The 21,370-nt window shown below is 39.9% G+C and overlaps 1 protein-coding gene across 10 annotated transcripts in view; it reads left to right on the forward strand.

Annotated features, from left to right (window-relative positions):
- Positions 1-21,370, forward strand: part of ATP7B (ATPase copper transporting beta) — a 45,162-nt gene that overhangs the window by 14,934 nt on the left and 8,858 nt on the right. For 7 of the 10 annotated variants that reach the window (XM_051780200.1, XM_051780199.1, XM_051780203.1 and 4 more), the window contains 13 exons: positions 6,581-7,808; positions 9,185-9,421; positions 10,531-10,694; positions 11,567-11,728; positions 13,473-13,549; positions 13,877-14,051; positions 14,625-14,858; positions 15,052-15,143; positions 15,263-15,390; positions 16,473-16,627; positions 16,801-16,935; positions 17,693-17,887; positions 19,382-19,564. In XM_051780200.1, coding sequence (XP_051636160.1) covers positions 6,581-7,808; positions 9,185-9,421; positions 10,531-10,694; positions 11,567-11,728; positions 13,473-13,549; positions 13,877-14,051; positions 14,625-14,858; positions 15,052-15,143; positions 15,263-15,390; positions 16,473-16,627; positions 16,801-16,935; positions 17,693-17,887; positions 19,382-19,564 — 3,165 coding nt within the window. Of the gene's footprint in view, positions 1-6; positions 420-6,580; positions 7,809-9,184; positions 9,422-10,530; positions 10,695-11,566; positions 11,729-13,472; positions 13,550-13,876; positions 14,052-14,624; positions 14,859-15,051; positions 15,144-15,262; positions 15,391-16,472; positions 16,628-16,800; positions 16,936-17,692; positions 17,888-19,381; positions 19,565-21,370 lie in introns of those variants that run through there. The other 3 variants (XM_051780201.1, XM_051780196.1, XM_051780197.1) reach the window with 3 other exon arrangements.

A 21,370-nucleotide genomic window follows, 5' to 3' on the forward strand; every position in this document is an offset into this window, starting at 1 on the left:
GTCAGTGAGCTGGTGTGTGCGCATGTTGGGAGGGAAGTAGTGTTTCTGATCTGGAGAATTTAAAACAAAGCATGTTGGACATGGGTTGTATATTAAAGGACGTTAAACTTTCTTTATCTAAATTGTCTCAATCCCCAGCACGGATGCCAGCCCCATAGCAAGCAGTACACAAATGCAAAGTCCGCTGAAGATCCTCTGAAAGTAATCTTTGAAAGCAGATGTTAATGATGAGTTATGCGGTAGAAACTAATGAGCATTGTTTCAGCTCCACCTCTAATAATACAGAGTGGTGATTCTTAGGAAGGAAACATAGTATTTCTCCTTTTGAACTGCAATTGCTTGAGTAGTTTGACAGAAGCTCATACCAGTTTATTCTCTGGAATAACAGAAATTGAAGAAACATTAAAAAGTCCTTGTAGGTAAGTAGTTCATTTATATCTACTAAGTGGGTGCTAGTGAAAGTTTGTGATAAATGTATCTGTGGCAACTTTTTTTAAAATTCAGTGTTATATATAACTATGGTATTTTTGTAGATTAACTGCTATGAAAAAGAGGCTTAGAAAGATCAGCGCCGATAAAAACATGAAAAGGTTTATTATTTTTAAAAGAGTTTTTGCTGTTTAAAAGGTATGTAAACTGCAGTAATGTAGTTTGGGTCAGTGAATATTGGGAATATTCAAGGAAAAGAAACTCTCAGAAAAAATGTGTTCTTTGAAACTGTGTATGCTTAGAATGACTTAAATAATTAGTGTCAGACTGGAATGAAATAACAGCCAGGACCGACCAAATATACCTGAAGGCTTTTTCTGCCTTGAGTTATTTCTTGTATTATAAATGTTTGCTAGAAAACAATCATGACAAAAATGACTTTGTTCTGCCAAAGGATCTCTTCTCTGTATTCAGTTCACTGGAATATTTGTGTTGCTTGTACTGGAGCTGTGAAGAACATCAAAGAGAGTTTTGCATTGTTTTAATTCTAAATTAGAAACATTGCATATGTAGCAAGGCCTTCCCCTTTCCCATAAAGCAAATGTGGTTTATACAGCTCCCTTTAATTTAAAAGTAGCTGTTAAGGTCTCTAAGGTTTGTTAACTACAGTAGGTGTGATTTCAGTAAGATTAGTTCTAACTGCCTAAATCTTTCCCCATCATCTGTACTGATAGAGCAACCTGATCATAAATAGGGAATAGCAGTCACTTTGAAGAAGCATTAAGGTAATTAATTTAGTATTTTGGAAACAAAAGTCCCATAAAGGCTGCTTTGTTATAATATTCTCACCGAATCTTGATATCCAGGTTTAGCGGGTGTTATTTCCGTCTTTTAAGACTCAGGAACTGTTTGAAAAATAACGAATTGTGTTACAAGTAGTTACTGAAAATAGTAGCTACTGACGTTTGTTAATCTTCATCTGGGGGAAGAGAGAAGGAAGAACAACCAGTTAAGATCTAATATATTTAAAGAATATTCACTAATGAGCTGGATGGACAAGTTGCACTGAAAATTTTTAAGGAGGATGAGGATTGAATGTCTGCCCTCTCAGAAGCGCTGTTGTTGTAGGCATGAAATTGAAGACTTGTGACCTTTGATATTCTTGTGGCTGCTCTGCCCTCATTTTTTTGTTCACTGCCTGCCTATAATAAACTGGGAAACATCTGAAGCATTTAATTAATAGAATGTGGCTTTTCAGTTGTGTGTTGCTGCCTGCCTGAATCCAAAGCCATGAATCAGAGGGTTATGAAAGAAGGAAGCAGGAAAGGTAAAGCACAGATAAGATAATTCCTTGGTGGTTGTGTGCTCAAAAGTAAGAGAGTGATAACTGGTTTCAGCCCACAGAGATACAGGGAGAAGAGCAGCCCAAACCCTCTGGAGATAGTGTGTGAGAGGTTCAGTGAGCTCTGGTATTTATAAATGAGTGGGTGGGGAGAGGCAGAGGAGGAGGTGCTCGATGGGCTGGGCCCCATCTTCTCACTGGCTGATTGCCTGGCATCATGGTGAGGAGTCTGGTGTTTGAATTTCAGGATGTGAAAGTTGGCATCCCTGCAGGCCAAACGCAGGAGGGCAGGAAAGCAGCGCCAGCCGTGGGGGGAGAACCTTGCTGGGTGAGCAGAGAGGAGCAGCATTGTGCCAGACCTTGGTGTGGGTGATGCTCAGAGGGTTGTGGGGTATGCCTACCACGACCTCAGCCTTGTGCTGCAGAAGACAGGAGTGTTACATTGGCATTTTGGAGGTGGCTACACCTCTTGGGAAGGGGAAGTGGGTAGAGGGATGGCTTTCTTGATGACAAGCCACTCCACAGGGTGACCCATGGAACACAGTGGTGGAGGCAGCATGGAGACCCAGCCAAGGGTGGCTGGTGGCTGGGCCGTGAAGCCAGTGAGGGCACAAGCTGTGTTTAGTTCACAGCCATGGAGTTGCATCCATTCTCAGCATATTGGTCACCATATGTGCATATGTGAAAGTCTCACCTGGTGCTGTGGTTTCCTTGTCTTGGGGTTTTCCTCTGAGTTCAGTTGTTTTTCTCACATTTATTATGTATCCCTTCACTGCTACGTTAAACTCCTAGACTTTGCACATCTGAATGGGAATATCCAAAAGAATAGCCCATTTTGGGGGACAGCAAAGCAACCTGCCGCTAGGCCTCCGAGGGCAGACCTCGATGGGGGGGTTTGCCCCAGGGGCCACACAGACCATATGCAGTGACTGCCTTTCCCATCGGACCTGTCACAAGCTCTGGATGCTCTGATATGAGGGCTTGAGACTTGGTGCTTCCAATCCAGCAGCATCTCCCTGTCCCACCTCCATGCTTTCACAAGAAGTTAGTCCAGCCCCAGAGCATATTCCCTTTGGATGTTCTCCTTCTTGCTGGCTGGAGGCAGTCAGAATGGGGAGCATAAGCCTCTGCCTCTACCAGCAGTCTATAAGCCTTGCTTTGCTCCTTGACAGGCATGAGTACTGCAGCTCCTGTCAAGGACATCAAGGGTTGTTCTTCATGCCTTGAAATCCTCATGCTGGAAGTTGGGCTTCAGATGCCATATTCCTGCACATCAACAGTTTCAATTGCTACTCATCTCAGGTCTAGTTCAGAGCTGTCTCCTGTAGATGCAACTGTTTTCCAACCCGCTCTGGCACTTCCTTTAAAGCTCTCTCCATCTACTGCTGCTTCTGTGTCAATGAGTTTCTTGATTTTTTTCTGTTTTTTTTTCCATATTATTCATATGAACTTCTTTATGTTGAGATTCTTAGCTTTTAGACTAGAGCCTCACTCTGCTGTGCATTATCAGTTGCAACTTTTATGTGCAGAACAAGGGAGGGAAAGAATTGTCATCATTTTATGTTTCATTATTTACATACTCTTTACATAGCTACTGTAAAATTATGCATGAGACTAGTAGAGCACCAACATACTTGGTGTACACCTGTCCTTAAAAGTAAGCAGGCCTCCTTTGGTGTGAGAGACAAAATAGTAACAGTGGCCAGTTCTTTCACACATTCCCCTCTAGATGCAGAGTCAGAAGCATTTCTACTGTTATGTTGGTATTTCTCTCTAGACAGAAACAAGCATAAGGGGCAGCGCCTGGGAATCCCAGGCACCTTTTTTGGCATTTTTGGTGGTGATTGCTTCTCTGATCCTCTTGCAGATGGTGTCTGAATTACTATACAGCCTCATAGATGCCATTTTATGTGTATGGCATCAGGAAACCCTCTTCTGAGACCCAGCTGTGCCTAAGGAAATCTACAGGCACATTTCCATATCACTCGTCTTCGTGTCCTTACATGAATCTGCTGTTTTCCTCTGGTCTAGGAACACCCATCTTGCAAATACACACATAGATGTATTTATGCCCCTTCAGTTTGTGGGTTTTTTTGAAGCTGTTAGACAATACTAAAGGCTTTGTAAATACTTTATTTGTTCCTGTGCACATTTCTTGGGTTTGGGGGAAAATTCTTCAATGATTTTGCATTTGTGTGTTTGGTGGGGGGTTTTTAAGGGAAATGAGCTTTGTATTTTTCTTATATCCGCGTCCCCTCTCTGTTTTTATCTTGTCATTTAAAAATTTCCGTGCAAGATTTTTCTTCTACAGACTATAAACATCTGGTTTTGTAAAGTAGCAAACAAAATATTTTTGACAATTCGTTGAATGTTGATAATAGCCTTTTATGCAAAATATAAAGCAGCAGCCAAGTTTTGATGTTTCTGTGGCTTACAATCCATTGAAATAGTAGAACCAGTCCTTGCTTTTATGCTTTTCACATGGTTGGAGGACAAGAAATACCCTTTAATCTTTTTTTTTCTATTTAATTTGAAATGCTTTTATATCACTGGGTACTTGGGAAAGGTGAGACAGATGGTGAGAATGGGGGTGGAGGGAACAGTGGAGTACATAAGTCTACTGATAGTTCTGGGTTTCATCTGCAAGTGGCTGCCAGAAACACAGTGAAGGGAAGCAGGAGAGCAGAGCATGTTTGTCTCGCCCATTTCTCACGCTCTGTTTCACCAAAGGATGCAGAAGGCAAATACCTTTGTCATATGAGCCAAAATAAATGCACTGGGTGAGCTGTAACTCTCATGCGGATTTGTGCTTCACTGGGTGTTTGTGATAAGAAGAGGGGGCCACAGCAAGCAAAGTGTCCTTGAGGGACTGAGGATAAGGGAGAGGAGATGAGGTGCAATATTCAAAAAACATTTCTTGAGGCAGATTTTACAATAAACGAAAGTTTGAGCTGTCTAAGCATTTGAAATTTGGTGGATGAGAGACTGTTTTTAGATGGGTTTATTTTCCTTATACAAGGCCAGGTTATTATTTCAAATTGTGGGAAGTCACAGATAGGAGGAAATAAGAATATAAGCATCTTGCTCGTCTTCGTGCTTAAGCAGGAAACCATCTTTGCAGGGAAGTCTGATTAACTGTTAATGTTTTGTTTTGAAAGGAGGGTGTGGTTGCACATTTTCACATATTTTGGGGATTTCAGTAACTTCTGGGAAGTGCAAGGAGAGGGGTATGGGTCCTGGGTGCTGCCAGGCCTGTGGGAGGAGGAAGCAAAAGGAGATGTCAGGACTAAAATATTCCTGTGAGTCTTCTTCCCCAGCTTGCTGTTGGGATAGTGAGGGGCTGCACCATAGTTGCTGAAGAGTTGAAGTTGCTCATTCCTCCTCCTGTTATAACAAATACAGTACAGGAAAAGCTGAAAGAAAATGTCTTGTGTTAAATTTTTGCGGTTTTGGTTGTGACCTCAGACCTCATTATTCCCAAGCTGTCTAAGCATGAAACAAAATCAAGTTAATGAATTTTGAATTCTGCATCAAATGAACTGGATGCATTCTAGTGTTAATAAGCAGCCTAAATGCTTCTCATCCATGCTGTGGTATTGAGGAGGGAGTTTTCTTATGGGTCATAGAAACAAGACTTGCAGTACTGAGCCTGATCTGTTGGCCTCTTCTCCAGGCCCTCTCTGCAGTAATGCCCAGCATCAGGTGTTTTATTGAATGCTGGAGATCCCACAGCTTTGCTGGCAAGAGAATAGATTTATCATAGTTGCTTTCATCTAGATCTTTAGTATTTAAAGCTGGTTTAAGTCATGGACATGAATTTTTATGTTCTTTCTGTGAAATCTGACAATCAGGAACTTGTCCCTCCCCTTCTCACTCTTCCTCATCACATGGTGCCACTAACTGGAGACAGAGTCTGTGCTCTGAATACCTGTTCTGTGAGAAGCATTGCTGTTATTTTTATTTTTTTTAATACTTCATTTTCAATTGAATGGAGTGCATTCAACTGTAGAGTTTCAGTACCGCAGAGCCCATGATCTGACTGATCTGTTTCAGTACTTGCCATCCTGAAAATCAGTGTTGGATCAAACCAGTGAGTAGCTCAATTTATAGTCTTTCTTAGGTGCCTCACAAGTCGGTAAATGAAACTAAACCGTAGTGGAAATATCTGCATATAGTTCTGTGTCTTTTAAGATCTTTATCAGATATAGATTTTAACTTAAAAGATCTATATATTATATGCAGAGACCCCAGGCCTTTCTGTGCATGCGTATACTCTTCAAATATCATGCAGCTGGTCCTCCCTGCACCAGCTTGTTTCAAGCTTCTGGGAGATTCATGATTCTGTTTTCTTGGGCTTTTTGGTTTGATGTGGTTTGGTTTGGTTGGAACTCCTGATGAGCAGGAGCAGATTGGCCAAACTGTTTAGGACATTGATGGAGAGGCAGTCAGCATACACTCTACTGTGACCCACTGTGCCAGTGACAGTGTGCTCTGAAGAGCAGGGCTCAGGCTTTGTGATGGAAGTACCCTGTTGCTGCAGAGAGCTCAAGTTTTAAATTATTTGGTTGGGGTTGGAATACTGAATCAATTCTGGTTTTACATCCTTAGTGAATAGTTTTTAAATTGCTACTCAAGAAATGTGTCAGAGGCCTGATTCATCATCATGGGTTAATGTTGTGAAGTGTTTCAGCACTATAGACTGACTTGAGAACACTTCTAGCATATGCTTCAGAGTATACGCAGACCATTGCAGCGTATACAGGGCTGAAGATACAGGCATTTATTTTTACTCCTCCTCTTTCTCCTTAGGCTTTGTCAAACATTGATTCTCCTCCTGGCTGTGAGCTGGAGCCTACAATGAAACATAATTTTGCTTTTGACAACATGGGCTACGAGGAGAGCTTTGAAACCACTCCCTCTTCATCTTCCCAAGAACGTACTGTGACAATCAACATTGTGGGAATGACTTGCCAATCATGTGTGCAGGCAATAGAAGGCCGGATTTCCAAGGTGAAGGGCATTGTGAGTATTAAAGTCTCCCGTGAACAGAACAATGCTGTTATCAAGTATCTGCAGTTGGAAATAAGTCCGGATCAGATTTGCCTGGAAATTCAGGATATGGGCTTTGATGCCAACATAGCAGAAGAGAAGTTGACAACAGCAACCATAAATCTGTCGAGCTTGAAAGAAGCAGTAGTTAAGCTTCGCGTAGAAGGTATGACATGCCAGTCCTGTGTCACCAACATTGAAGGAAAGATTAGGAAACTGCATGGTGTAGCAAAAATCAAGGTGTCACTTGGTAACCAGGAAGCAATTATTGCTTACTATCCTTACATCATTCAGCCTGATGACCTCAAGAGACACATCAATAACCTGGGGTATGACTGCACCATTAAAAGTAAATCAGCCCCTTTGAAGCTGGGTGTCCTTGATCTCCAGCGCTTGCAGAATGCAAACCCCAAGAAGACACCAGCAAGTTTTGAGGGTGATGGGTTGGATCCACTGGTTGCTGAGATGAGTAGCACAGCTACGGTGACTGTACAGATAGAAGGCATGCACTGCAAGTCCTGTGTCAGAAACATTGAAGGAAATATATCAGCTGTTCCTGGAATAAAAAGTATTAAAGTGTCTTTGGAGCAAAAATGTGCTGTGGTAGAGTATAGCCCAGATTTAATTACCCTGTCAGCTCTGCAGCAAGCTATTGAATCCCTTCCACCTGGAAACTTTAAAGTATGCCTCCTTAATGGTTCAGAAGCAAATAAAGGAGCATCTCCATCACCTGCTTTCACAGGTGATCTCATCAAACAACCACTGCAAGACCCGACGTGCATAGTTGTTATTAAGATTGATGGCATGACCTGCAATTCTTGTGCACAGTCCATAGAAAGGACCATATCAGAGAGACAAGGAGTGCAACAGGTAGCAGTTTCTCTAGCTGGCAGTACTGGAACCATACATTATGATCCAGCTGTCACTAACGGCGAAGAGTTAAGAGCTGCCATAGAAGACATGGGATTTGATGCTTCAGTGCTGACAGGTAACAGTGGTTTTTTTCTGTGGGTAGCATGCCAGGCTGGGCTGTGTGACACCTGCTTTGAAATTCTCTTCTAGAGAGAAACTCTTAAAGCATCACATTGGCATTGTCTTTTCTGAATGACTGGCCTGATCTGACATCACTAAGCAAGGGAGAGAGGTTTCAGCTGTAAAGCACCTTGTTTCAGGCATTCATAACTGCACTAATGGCTGTAAGAGTTGAGTTGTGTTATGAAACCAAAATATTTGAGAGTTGGTACAAGGTCTTTCAAACAGCTCATGCCCTTACCCACTGAAGTAAGTTTCCTGCTATGTCTACAGGCTGCTGTAAGTAGGTCTATCAAACCAAATGTTTTCATTTATGTTCCAGAATACTAAAACCTACAAAAATGAAATCTCTTTCATTTAAAACACTTTTCACCTAGCTAAAACCTCTTCTCTTAAGAAGTTGCTTTGATGCACAATCTCCTCTCTAGTGAATTTCAAATGTAGCAGTTTTTACCTGCTTCAAACTAAACAGATTTGCTTTGAAATAGTGATGTAGTTTACCTGAAATTAATTAGTTTGATCACAACAGACCCACATCCTATTCACTTCTTTCATGCGTCCAAACCCTCTGAATCTGTGGTACTACTACAAATGAGGCAGGGCCAGTATGTGGCGTTTAATTATTATTTGTTTGGTTTGTAATTTGTTAGTACGAGACCTCCCAATCCATCTGTGGGAAAAGAGGGAATCCCCCTGTGTTTAACACATTCAAAAGCAACTCCTGCTCCTTTACACAAAGGAGGCAGTTTGTGAAGATAGCTGGAGCTGTTGTGTGTCTGTTCAATGTCTGGTAAAGAACAAAAATAATTACAACAGGCCTGTTTGTGTTGAGGTCTCCTGGGTGCTTCCACTACTCGTTTTGCACTACTTGCAGTGTAAATACTGCACCGTAAAGAGAAACCCGTTAAGAAACTTCTCCTTTCCCTTGTTTGAGATGAAATGCTATGAGTACTGCATAGATGACAACAACAACAGAATGGATATGACTGGACTGAATTCTCTGTGCTGGATAGTGACCCTCTAGGTATCTTTATCAAGTGGAGGCAGATGTCAGGTCTAGGCATTGAAATTAAGGGGAATCATTTGTCATCTGAAAGTGGAGAACTAGTTCTGTAGAGTTAAATGATCATGCAAGTGGTACTGGTGAGTGTATAGTTTTATAAGCCTAGGAATAATATACACTATTTCCATGTAGAGACCAAGGTTACTGGGTCACCTTTCAAACTACTGTGAGGATTTGTGTGATTGATATGTGTGACTTGTTTGAACTTTTGCATCATCCAATCGCACTGTAAATAGCGTTTGTTCGGTGTATTTGTTCATTTATTCAAGATACCTCCACTGCAGAACATAGGCACCAGCCTAATGCCAGCAAAGCTGCAGTGCAGCCTCGACCTTCAGAGCCTCCTCACCAAGGCTGTGTCTTGGATGCTCTTCCAGACAGTCCTCACCTTGATGGGTCAAACCAGCTCAGTGGAGCAACAGCTGAAAAGTGTTTTTTGCAAATCACAGGCATGACCTGTGCATCATGTGTGTCTACCATCGAAAGAAATCTGCAGAAAGAAGACGGTATTAAATTTAAAATTCCTATAATGGGTCTGTAAGGGACTGTGGGGTGGAAAAGGTATTCTGTGTGATTCTATGGGATAGGTTGTGGTACAGCATCTGAAAGTAAATAGACTTAATGCTCTTTTTAGTGCTAATATAACTATGTCACTGTTTTACTATCCTACTGCACTGGTGGAAAACCTCATGGACATACTTGTAACAGTAAGTTGTTGCAATGTGATAAAAATTTCAAGTAATTTCAAGTAAGACAAGAACAGAGAAAGGGTTCTCATTAAGTTTTCAGGGCCTTGTTGCTTTACAGGGCAATCCATCTGCTCCAGTTGGATTGTTTTTGATGTGAAACTTACCCTTCAGGGCGCATTTGCACAAGCAGGTATGAACAAATGCATGGCTCCAGTGCCAGGGTAAGCTTAGGCAGAGCAGTGTTTGCTAGTCTAGAAGTCTGCAGGCTGGAGCTGCCTTTCCTCTGACCATATGGAAGATGAACAGATGAGCCTTGGCAGCCTCTGATTTCATTTGTGTCAGCATGCCTTTGGAGGGTTTTGCTTACTGATTACTGCATCCCCAGTCTCACAGTGATGGTCTCACTGTCTTGATTTAAAAATCCAAGAAACCATTAGCACTTCAAAACTATTTTTTTTACCTATGAATTTTATGTTTTGCTTTTCAATTCTAAATGTAGATTTCTGTGGGGTTTTTATTTATTAAAAAAAAAGGAGGAGATGGGAAACAAGAAAATAAAAAAGTCTAGCATTGTATTGTGGGGTTTGTTTGACTCTTTCCAAACTAAGAGAGTCCAGGATAGAGCTCATAGCAATAAGTGCAAAGATTGTTTCTGAACGTCCTTTTTGTCTCATTAGATCATAAAAAACCTCACCTCCTTCCATGTTCCTCTCATTGCTAAAGGGAACCACAATGTGGCTGGATCTTAGTAAAAACTTTGCTGTTGTGACCAGGGAACAACACTAGAAGGAAGCAGAGGGAAATCATTAGGCTTATAATGTCTCAGAGTTGTTACAGTCCTCATTGACAGTCACTTGTAATATTTTATTTTTCTTTCCCTCAAAGGGGCTATATTATCTAACATTTTTTTTATTATGCCACTGCAGGAATTGTTTCAGTGTTGGTAGCACTGATGGCAGGCAAAGCAGAGATAAAATACAAGCCAGAATTCATACAGCCTTTTGAAATAGCACAGCTGATCCAGAATTTGGGTTTTGAAGCTACCATCATAGAAGATCATGCAGAAACAGAAGGGCATGTGGATCTTCTTGTAAGTCATGTGTATTTGGTTTAGGAATAGTCAGGTCTGGAAGACTCGTTTTCTTGAAAATACCTTTATTTAAGCAGTTGTACCTTCAGCAGCTCAGTTCTAGATGGTGATGTTATTGTTTCTTAATTACTGAAAAGACAAGATCGTTTGTCTTAGAAGAACCTATCCAAATGCACTGAAATAAAAGGTGATAGTTCTATGTACAGACTAGACTTTTCTTAGCAAGCAGGAATAAAACAGAAGTTTTCTGTCAACAGTACAGATTCTGAGTGATAGAGAATGTGTCACCAAATATGTACTGCCAATGCTGGGGGCTTTTTATAGAGGTCTAAGAACTTTGGATAAAATTAGTTAATTGTTTTATGAAGGACAGATTCTTCAAATGTCAGTTTTTATTCTCTGACAGATACCTACTTCAAGACAGATAACAGTCTACAGTTGTGTTAATAAAACAGAAGTAATCAGAATAATGCCTTGTTGAAGCCACAGGGAAATTTAAGTAAGCAACGTGAAGTTACATGTGCAGAATTTGGCTTTGCTGGTGTTAATATAGCTGTTGATAGAACTATATTAGTTATACTATTACAGTTAATACAACGTCTGAGTTCTGCTATACAAACACATAGCTGTGACTGTAACAGCTGGTTGCAGAATTTTATAATAAAAGTGGGTAGTTGTATTCTCAGCTTTGTATCATTTAGGACAGCTCTATAAAATCTTTATGCTGAGGCCTTGGGTCAATACCAGAAGAGCTTGAGTAGTCATATAGAATTAGTACCTCTGTGAGATCAGGAGGCCTTGTTTCAAGTTCATCTACAAATATTGGGTGAATATATGGGATTGATAACTACCTAAATTTGTCTTTTCTTTAGATTACAGGGATGACTTGTGCTTCTTGTGTTCACAATATTGAATCCAAACTCATGAGAACAAATGGCATATTTTATGCCTCAGTTGCACTTGCAACTTGCAAAGCTCACATCCAGTTTGATCCTGAAATTATTGGACCTCGAGATATTATAAAAATAATCAAGGTAGGATTTAAGAATTTTTTATGTATGGACAATTATAAGGTGAAATTTAAAAGGATATAGAGCAGCTGATAATTGAGAGGTTTCACTGACTTTTGCAGATGACACAGTTATTGCCATATGTTTTTATGCTCTTTTGCTGAAGCTGCTGTGCTGCACAGTCATGTGTAGTCTCACAGGTTGTTACTCTAAAAACACATACTAAAAACTACAAAAAGAAACTTTTTTTTATCTATATGTGATAGAAGTCCGATATATTTATTCTTTGCAATTCTGTGTGTACAATCATGTGTCTCTCATTTCCAGTCACTTTAGTGGTCTTAATATTTCATAAAAAAAATACTACTTTCTTTTGACAGTGAAAGTCTGTAAAAGAAGTTTTGCCACAGCTCATACCCCAAGTATTACACATCTCCGTATACACTTGCATTTATTCTCACATCAATAGAGTGGAATTTTTTAAACTGGAAAAGCTTGTGATACAACCACTAAATGAAAAAAAAATCCTGGCTTACCAGTAATCACATAGATCATAAAATCCACCATTACCGTGGCCCAGATGTGGACAAAACTTCCTTTTTTGCCCACCAGAAGGGAAGAAAATGTACTGTATGAGGTGCATGCAGTGAGTAGTCAGGAGGACAAGAGAGACTGTTTGCCCTCTGTGCTCTAGAGGATTTATTCAGAAGAAAATTCCTAGACTACAGGATTGATGGAGCAGCAGTTATTAACATATTAACTAGTAGACTGTTCAGGATGGCAGAGTAGTTCTGTAAAGCATATATTGCCAGAGAAGCGTTTCATGATGCAGGTAGGAAGTTTAGATGTATTGTTCTTGCAAGCGTGCTTTGGGTTTTTGGGTGTTTGAGGGAGAGGCATAGTTCTAACCCTAACAATACGATTGCAATCACAGCCTAACGTCCTGAGTCAAAACATGGAGAGGTTTAGGTTGGACATCAGGAAGAATTTCTTCACAGAAGGGGTGATTAGGTATTGGAACGGGCTACCCAGGGAGGTGGTGGAGTCACCGTCCCTGGAGGTGTTTAAGAAAAGACTGGATGTTACATTCAGTGCCGTGGTCTAGTTGACAAGGTGGTGTTTGGTCATAGGTTGGACTGGATGATGTCAGAGGTCTTTTCTAACCTAATTGATTCTGTGATTATACTGCAGTAACTCACTGAAGTGTCAGTCAAAGCTGGCTTTTTGCTTGTATTTGTTTCTGGAATGCTTTGCCCTGTAGTCTACATGTTTAAACGGATTTTAGACACTTTCATTTTTAACTTCAGGTTTATCTGCTAAACTGTAATGTTTAGGATTTGCTTACAAGGTTGTCTAGCCCAGTGGCTTCTGCATTTTTACTTCATTTGTGATATGTCTCATCTCTCGTAATTATTCCAGTGGAGGTGAAAGGGCAGGCATACCTTGTCCTTGAGGGGATGAGCAACAGAATTCCAGCTGTCAGTGGGAGCTTCCTGTGCCTAAGACAACTGGGATGCATAATGCATCTATACACCATGTTCATGTATAGGTACCAGAAATCCTTATCAGTCCAGATTTTGAGTACTGACTGAAATATCCTCTCATTTTGGAAGGATCTAAAAATAAATAAGAAGTCAGCATTTATTAAATATGGAACAGTGTCCTTTTCTGACATTTCTTCTAAAAGTAGTGTCATTTAAGTATGTTATAAGTAATAGGGTTAGTTTAATCAAAACTAACTGATCTTTCCTCCTCTGTCAATAAAAAGGAAATTGGCTTTCATGCTTCTGTGGCTAGAAGAGATCCAAATGCACATAACCTGGATCATAAAAAGGAAATACAGCAGTAAGCATTTCTTTTTCTCTCTCACTAATTAACATGTCTAGATCATATCTTGTAAATCATCTCTCCCCAGGACTCTTCCCAGTTAATTAGCTTATTCTTGTGTAAAGCATATTTAATTTTACTATTCACCATTTGGTTCAAGTACTTTTATTACTTTCATTAGTTTTAAACTCCTAGAAGTCTGTACAGTTAAACATGTAGGAGACACTGAAACTGTCCCTAAATGTTGGATCTTTGCAAATATCCCAAAGCTCTGCACTGTGAGCACACTGGCCTGAGTACTGCAGAGTGTACAACAACCAAGGATTTACAGTTTCTCCTTTTCAGGTGGAAGAAATCTTTCTTGTGCAGCCTACTGTTTGGTATCCCTGTCTTAATCATAATGATTTATATGCAAATACCCAATGGTGAGCACCATGGGTCTATGGTGCTGGAACGGAACCTCATTCCTGGATTATCTATTTTGAATCTTCTCTTCTTTATCCTGTGCACTTTTGTTCAGGTATGTCCACCGTACTTCCTAGGGGTTTTGTTTCTATTCATTTCCTATTTCATTTATGTAATCTGATGTGGTAAAGACAGGAGACTGGAAAGCTTTAGTGGATTAGGCTTTCTCCCTTGTCTGTACCACCTACAGAACGAAGTGGCACTTTTCTGCAAATTATCCATTCTGTATTTACTCACAGTACTTACTGCTGCCAAAGTTGCATCAGATAGTTTTCCGAGTGGGGAAGGTACTGTCACAATGAAAAAAAGGCCTGATCATCTGCAAACTAATTGGGTAACTGTAGGTAAATCCTTTCATCTTCTGTGCCTTGTTTACTTTGCATAGCTGAGGAAAAGGATGATATTTAGCTGGTTTTGAAAATAAGGGCAAATGAGAGATGTCAGTGGAGTCAGTCTTCCAGGAGACCTGAAATTATATCAGTACAAAATTTGCATAGGACAGCAGTGCTTTCTCTTATCTACTATGTTTTTTAAATTCTGCTATGGGCAGTATTATGTACTCTCTCCATTCACTGCTGTGGTTACTGCTGTGATCTTAATACAAGTCTGTCCATGCTTACACCAACAGTTTCTTGGCGGATGGTATTTTTATGTACAAGCTTACAAATCCCTGAGGCACAGGATGGCCAATATGGATGTGCTCATCGTACTGGCCACGACGATTGCTTATGTGTATTCCTGTGTGATCCTGATAGTGGCGATAATTGAAAAGGCAGAGGAAAGCCCTGTTACTTTCTTTGACACTCCTCCAATGTTGTTTGTGTTCATTGCACTTGGCAGATGGCTGGAACACATAGCAAAGGTAACTAACTCATCTTCACGCTAGTTATTGTTTAATTATGATAGGAATAGAATAAAACTATTCAGAGGAATTTTGAGTCAGATGTTTCTGATGCAACCTATACTGTACAAGGTCATTTAGAGTTCATCATGTTGAGTAGACATCAGCGTTTATATATCTCAATATATCTTAAACATTAATCTCTCTTTCTTAGAGTAAGACCTCAGAAGCTCTTGCTAAACTTATGTCTCTTCAAGCCACAGAAGCCACTGTGGTGACTCTTGGACCTGACCACTCTATTGTCAGGTACATATTTATGAACCAAAATTGCTTCAGCCTGCCTGGGTCACAGACTATGCTTGATCCAGTTAACGTGAAAGCTGAGAGCATAAATAATCTGTCTGTTTTACTTGTGTCTTTTGTAGGGAGGAACAGGTAGCTGTTGAACTGGTTCAAAGGGGTGATATCATAAAAGTTGTTCCCGGTGGAAAGTTCCCAGTGGATGGAAAGGTCATTGAAGGCAGTTCTATGGCAGATGAGTCTCTCATTACTGGTAACTCCCCTTACCTTGGGCAAAAAAGTGAAAGCTTCTAGAACTCTTTATTACAAGAAAAGAGAGCAGACGCAACGCAAACACGGCTGTCTGAATAACCTCCCACCTTAATGGATACAAAGGCTTGCCTTTGTGAGCTTGAATTCAAATCCTGTGTCTGCAACACCCTAAAAAGCTGAAGAATTTCCACTCAGTTTTGTCACTTACTAATGTACTGATGGGATGGGTAGAGTCTAAACACTATTGTCATTATTCCAGTGATCTGTTTGGAGTTTCCTCTGGAATGTAATTGTAGAGATGGTACCTTTTCAGAAATAACTTCTAAGGGTTAATGGGGAAATATTGATGAGATGCTGGGGTATGTATGACAGGGCTCTTCCAGTGAGCAAGTAGAAGGAAAGGAAGCTTCATAACTTGACACCTATTCAGGGTCATGGGACTTTTTCACAGGTTCTGAAATTTTCATTTCATTTGATAAATAAAATAAGGATTTAATGAATTGTGCAATTCTTATAAATAAGGTAAAGGATAGAAGAAGTTTACATTGACATTGGCTTACTTGTTTTAGTTATGTATTTACTTTACTTGGGAACCCCGACACCCTTAACTTAAGAGAACCAGTTGTTATCACTAACCCTGAAAATACAGGTTTTGTAGAGCTACTGTTCTTGGAGTGGAAGCATGAGAACAGGAGCTTTTCCACAGAGAAAACTTTTCTAGTCTTTGAAAGCTGAGGATTGTAGAAATAAAGGCAGATTGCTCAAACTCCCATGACAAGGCAAAGTGATAATGGAAAAATTCCTAGAAGTTCCTTTTCCAACCAATTTGCTCCTGGCTCTGTTGAGGGATGCGATACTGAAAAGTTAAGACCAAGGAAACAGCATTTCCTTTGAAATTAAACCTATGAAAAGGTTTATGGAAGTATGACGCTACTTTTACATGTCTTCACCAGACAGAGATACACAGTATGTGATTTCTGGTCATTACTGCTTGGTATACTGAGTTTGCTAACAATGAGCTGAACGCTAATGGACTGTGTTATTAGGGGTATTGGCTCATTTATTCCTACCTTTTCTTTCTAGGGGAACCTATGCCAGTCACTAAAAAGCCTGGGAGCACAGTGATTGCTGGTTCTATAAATGCACATGGCTCAATTCTTGTTAATGCTACTCATGTTGGTAGTGATACCACTCTGGCACAGATTGTGAAATTGGTGGAAGAAGCTCAAATGTCAAAGGTAAAAATAATAGAGAAGAAAACCTTAAATAATCAAAAGATTCTATATTTTCAGCAAACTGTGTTTTTCCAGACTTCAAAAAAGAAATAAAGACTATTGCATATTTTCATGAACTCTGCATATTTATTTGTTTTGACCACAAACATGCAAATAACTAGTTTTCTTTTTTATAGGCACCCATCCAGCAACTGGCAGATAAGTTTAGTGGATACTTTGTTCCATTTATCATCATCATTTCAACAGTGACATTGATAGTATGGATCACAATTGGTTTTATAAATGTTGATGTTATTAAAAAATATTTTCCTGTAAGTAATTTTATTAAGAGATGGATTTTTTTCTTAGAATGCCTTACAGTGTACTTAACATACTTTCTGTGCATAGGTTTTATGTCACAACCTGGCAAATATTTTTGTGCAATGTGGTGTTTCCTAGACAGAGCAGATAATTATGCTTGTTAAAATCTCTCTGCAGGTATAAATATACCTTTGCATTTCCCCCTTAGTTATGCATGGGGTTCTTACAAATGGAAATTATTGGCAGTCTTTCTGGACTAAACGTGATCTATAGCTGCATTGCAAGGAGCCATTCCTGTCATGTCTGAAATATTTGCGGACATTCCGGTTCCTGATGGCAGATAGTGGTTTTGGCTTTAGAAAGAAGATGAGCTTCTGCAATCTTTAGGATGTGTATTTGCTATGCTCAGGAGCTGTGGGGATCTGTGTATTTGGAAATAGGGTTCTCCTTTGCTAAACTATAAAGGAAATTCCAACAAGTTATATTGTCGCCTGAGAGCAGAGTTAAACATATGTGTGCTTGAGCAGCAAAAAATACAGAAAATACTGTCATAAGCAATTCATAACATTGATCCTTATTTAGCATTATGGTAACAATAATAGATTACTTGCCTACACTGGAGGTTTCCAGACAAATGTGTTTTTTGATATTACTGTGATTGATTGTACATCTGTATTGTACATCTTATTGTACATCTGATTGTACATCTTCTGTCAGCACTCTTACATATCTTTAATTTTTTCCCCTTTCTCTTCCTTCTTCTTGCAGAATCAGAGCAAACACATTTCAAAAGCTGAACTAATACTGAGGTTTGCGTTTCAAACCTCAATCACTGTGCTGAGCATTGCATGCCCTTGCTCTTTAGGCCTGGCTACCCCCACAGCTGTAATGGTGGGCACAGGAGTGGCTGCACAGAATGGTATTCTCATCAAAGGTGGAAAACCCCTGGAAATGGCACACAAGGTTAATAGTTCATTCTGTACTTTGTATCTTACACAGCTATTGCTACATGAAATGTAATTTCCCAGGAAATCCTGCAGGTCCAGAGAAAGTCTGCAGAAAGTTGTTCTTTTTTTTTTTTTAATTCACTGCTGCTCATTAAAGTAAAGAAGACAAATCTGACCTTCTTTCTTCAAAGCAGTCACAGCAAAGTGTTGAGAGCCAACAGATCCTGCAGTCTCATGACTATGAGGCTGCTAATCTTCTGCATGGCCTCAGGGCTTTCTGACTTTTGCACTTTCTTTACCTCTTCTGCAAAAGAGCCCAGTAATCCAGTAGATTTTTTTCTTTCCTCAGAGAGCTATTGTGAAATGCATATTGTTTATGATCAGCAGTTTAAAATGTGGGATGTAAGAGAAAAAACAAATTATTTGAAGCTGTTTTGTTGTATAGAAAAAAAGATAGAAGGGAGGAAGAAAAAACCCTTCAAAGACACAAAAATGATGAAAAGAGGAGGAAGAAGTTGAAGGAGGAAGAGGCTTGACATGTCCATAAAGAATATAATTGAAACCATGCTATGATAGACTGTATTAGACATGCGCAGAACAATTTAAGGGAAAAGGATGGTAAGAGCAAGTTAGTCAGAGTGATAATTCTTGTTCCTATTGGACCAGAAGTTCCAAGTCTTTGAAACAAACAAAAAAAAAAAGATTGCTAAATAATGCTGGAACTTTTTACCTTTTGGATCTAAGCAAAGCTAGGGTCAGGGCTTTGAAAACTGGGATTCTGCAAGGCTGATGTGTTGAAATAGCTGGGAATGGAAAAAATGCCTACTTTGGTAAGTTATTTTGTTCTCGTGTTTCTGCTGTGTTTATTTTCAACATTAGAATTAACTTTAGCTTTGGATTTCATTATATGTTTGGCTGTATTTTTTGGTTCATTCCTGATTCCTCAAGACCTATTGGGCTGGCTAACAAGTGACTGCTGGGTTTGAATTAGCATGATGTTGATTTTGCTTAGGTTCTTGAATTTCTTGCAGCTTCTTGCACTCTCTCTACCTTCTTTATCACCAAACTACTTCCTGAGCCCTCTTTCCTCAGTACTATTGTCAACTGTTTAGAACAGCATCCATAAAAGCCCTCTTTGTATCACATAGGTTGTGGTAAAAGTGATTAAGGTACCATTGCATGAGTCTTGCATGAAAAGACATGTACTGTCCTTTGTGTGTGCATCTAAGTCCTACAGTGACTGTTGTCTGAGATCCTGATGTAGGTACAGGATGATGGTTTAGCTTGAGTGAAATCACTGTATGGGGAATGAATAAGAAAGTATAAGGAGATGTACTGTACAAATAGTTTAAGGTACATACAGAAATCCGTAACTTTGTAGGGTTATTCTGTCTTCTTGTGGATATAGTCAACTATTTCTTAAGGTCTTGACTGCATTTATGTTCCAAAAACATATGAACATCCCTTTACTCACATGGCTTAGGGAGTAACTGTGGTTTATTTCTTGCAGATCAAGACTGTAATGTTTGATAAAACTGGGACCATCACCTATGGAGTTCCTAAAGTCATGAGGGTGCTTTTGTTGGGAGACACAGCTGTGATCTCCCTGAAGAAGGTACTGGCGGTTATTGGCACTGCAGAAGCCAGCAGTGAGCATCCTTTAGGAGTGGCAGTCACTAAATATTGCAAAGAGGTACTTAGTCTTCCTATTTCATCTAAGGCCTGAAGGTGTCTGTGCAAATGCAGAAATGTTATATAAAAGGATCAAGTTCCAGAGGGACAGACCTGCCTGAAAAGTAACAGGCTGAAAAGCTGGGAGGCTGAAGGCAGGGAGGTACTGCAGAGAGATCTTAACAAGTTAGAAGATTGGGCAATCACCAACCACATTGAAGTTCAACAAGGGAAAGTGCCAGATTCTGTATGTGGGGTGGATGTATGGACAGACAGGAATGAGATGTTGGAAAGCAGTGCCATGGAAAGGGACCTGGGGGTCCTGGTCGATGGCAAGTTGAATCTGAGTCAGCAGTGCCCTGGCAACCAGGAGGGCCAACCATGTCCTGGGGGGTATCAGGCACAGAATTGCCAACCAGTCGAGGGAGGGGATTGTTATGCTCTACTCTGCACTGGTGCAACCTCACCTTGAATATTCTGTGCAGTTTTGGGCACCACAATATAGGAAAGATATTGAACTGTTAGAGAGTGTCCAAAGGAGGGCAATGAAGATTGAGAGGAAGCCATATGAGGAGCGGCTAAGGGCACTTGGTCTGTTCAGCCTGGAGAGGAGGAAACTGAGGGGAGACCTCATTGCAATTACAACTTCCTTGTGAGGGGAAGCAGAGGGGCAGACACTGATCTCTTCTCTATGGTGACCAGTAACAGGACCTGAGGGAATGGCTGGAAGTTGTGTCAGGGGAGGTTTAGGTTGGATATTAGAAAGAGGTTCTTCACCCAGAGGATGGTTGGGCACTGGAACAGGCTCCCCAGGGCAGTGTTCACAGCACCAAACCTGACAGAGTTCAAGAAGTGTTTGGACGATACTCTCAGGCATATGATGTGACTCTTGGGAATGGTCCTGTGCAAGGCTAAGGGTTGGACTTGATGATCCCTGTGGGTCCCTTCCAACTCAGCATATTCTGTTATTCTGTGATTTTATGGTTGTGCATCTTAGTCTGGACATTAGCAGAAGGTATATTTTAAGCTGTGCTTTTCTGGTAACACTGTGGAGTTCTCAAGCAAGACCTTACAAAGTTTTTCTTGAATTAATAGAAAAATAAGGGTTGTGGAATATGTGCAGGAGCAATAATTATACTTAAAATAGCATTGTGAAGCAAATGTAGTGACATTTCTTGTGTTACCTGACTGTAGTCACTTCTCTTAGTCACTTGCTCATTTCAATAAATTAGGGAGATTTAAAACTTGAATATTAAACTGTAATATTTTGTGAGTTTCACAAATTAATTAATGGATTACTCAAATCTTTGCAAATTTAACAAATCCTCAGAGGTCCTGTATATATTGTGTCCCTTAAATGTTTCAGAAAGATTGAAAGCACAGATCATAATGAAAATAGGAAGCGTGTTCAAATAAACTGTTTCTTTATGCTAAGAAAAGTCCTTAATTGATTTAGGGAAAAAATAATTGGAAAGAATATATCAAACTTATTAGTGATAGATCTTTCACTGATAAAATTTAGAACTGAACACTGAATTTAGAAGTATGAGTAATTAACTGGTTGCCTTTCTTGTATTTTACATTTTCTATTTACAAGTTCTCTTAGTACCTGCAACTTCTGTAGTTATCCCATGCACCAGTTACTACTGGATCATAGCTTATATGAATTGTAATGCTATACTGTTTGATAATATTCTCACCACCCATCTTATCATCCCGGTGTTTTAAGAAGGTCACTAAAAGATACATATAGTTCCAACTTCCAGAAACAACCCAGAATAACTTGTTTATAGATAAATCTTTTCTCCATTCTTTTTGAAACTGATAG

Source organism: Manacus candei, unplaced genomic scaffold (assembly GCF_025592945.1).
Source record: "Manacus candei isolate 608988 ecotype Guabito, Panama unplaced genomic scaffold, ASM2559294v1 h1tg000014l, whole genome shotgun sequence".
NCBI classification, from domain to species: domain Eukaryota; kingdom Metazoa; phylum Chordata; class Aves; order Passeriformes; family Pipridae; genus Manacus; species Manacus candei.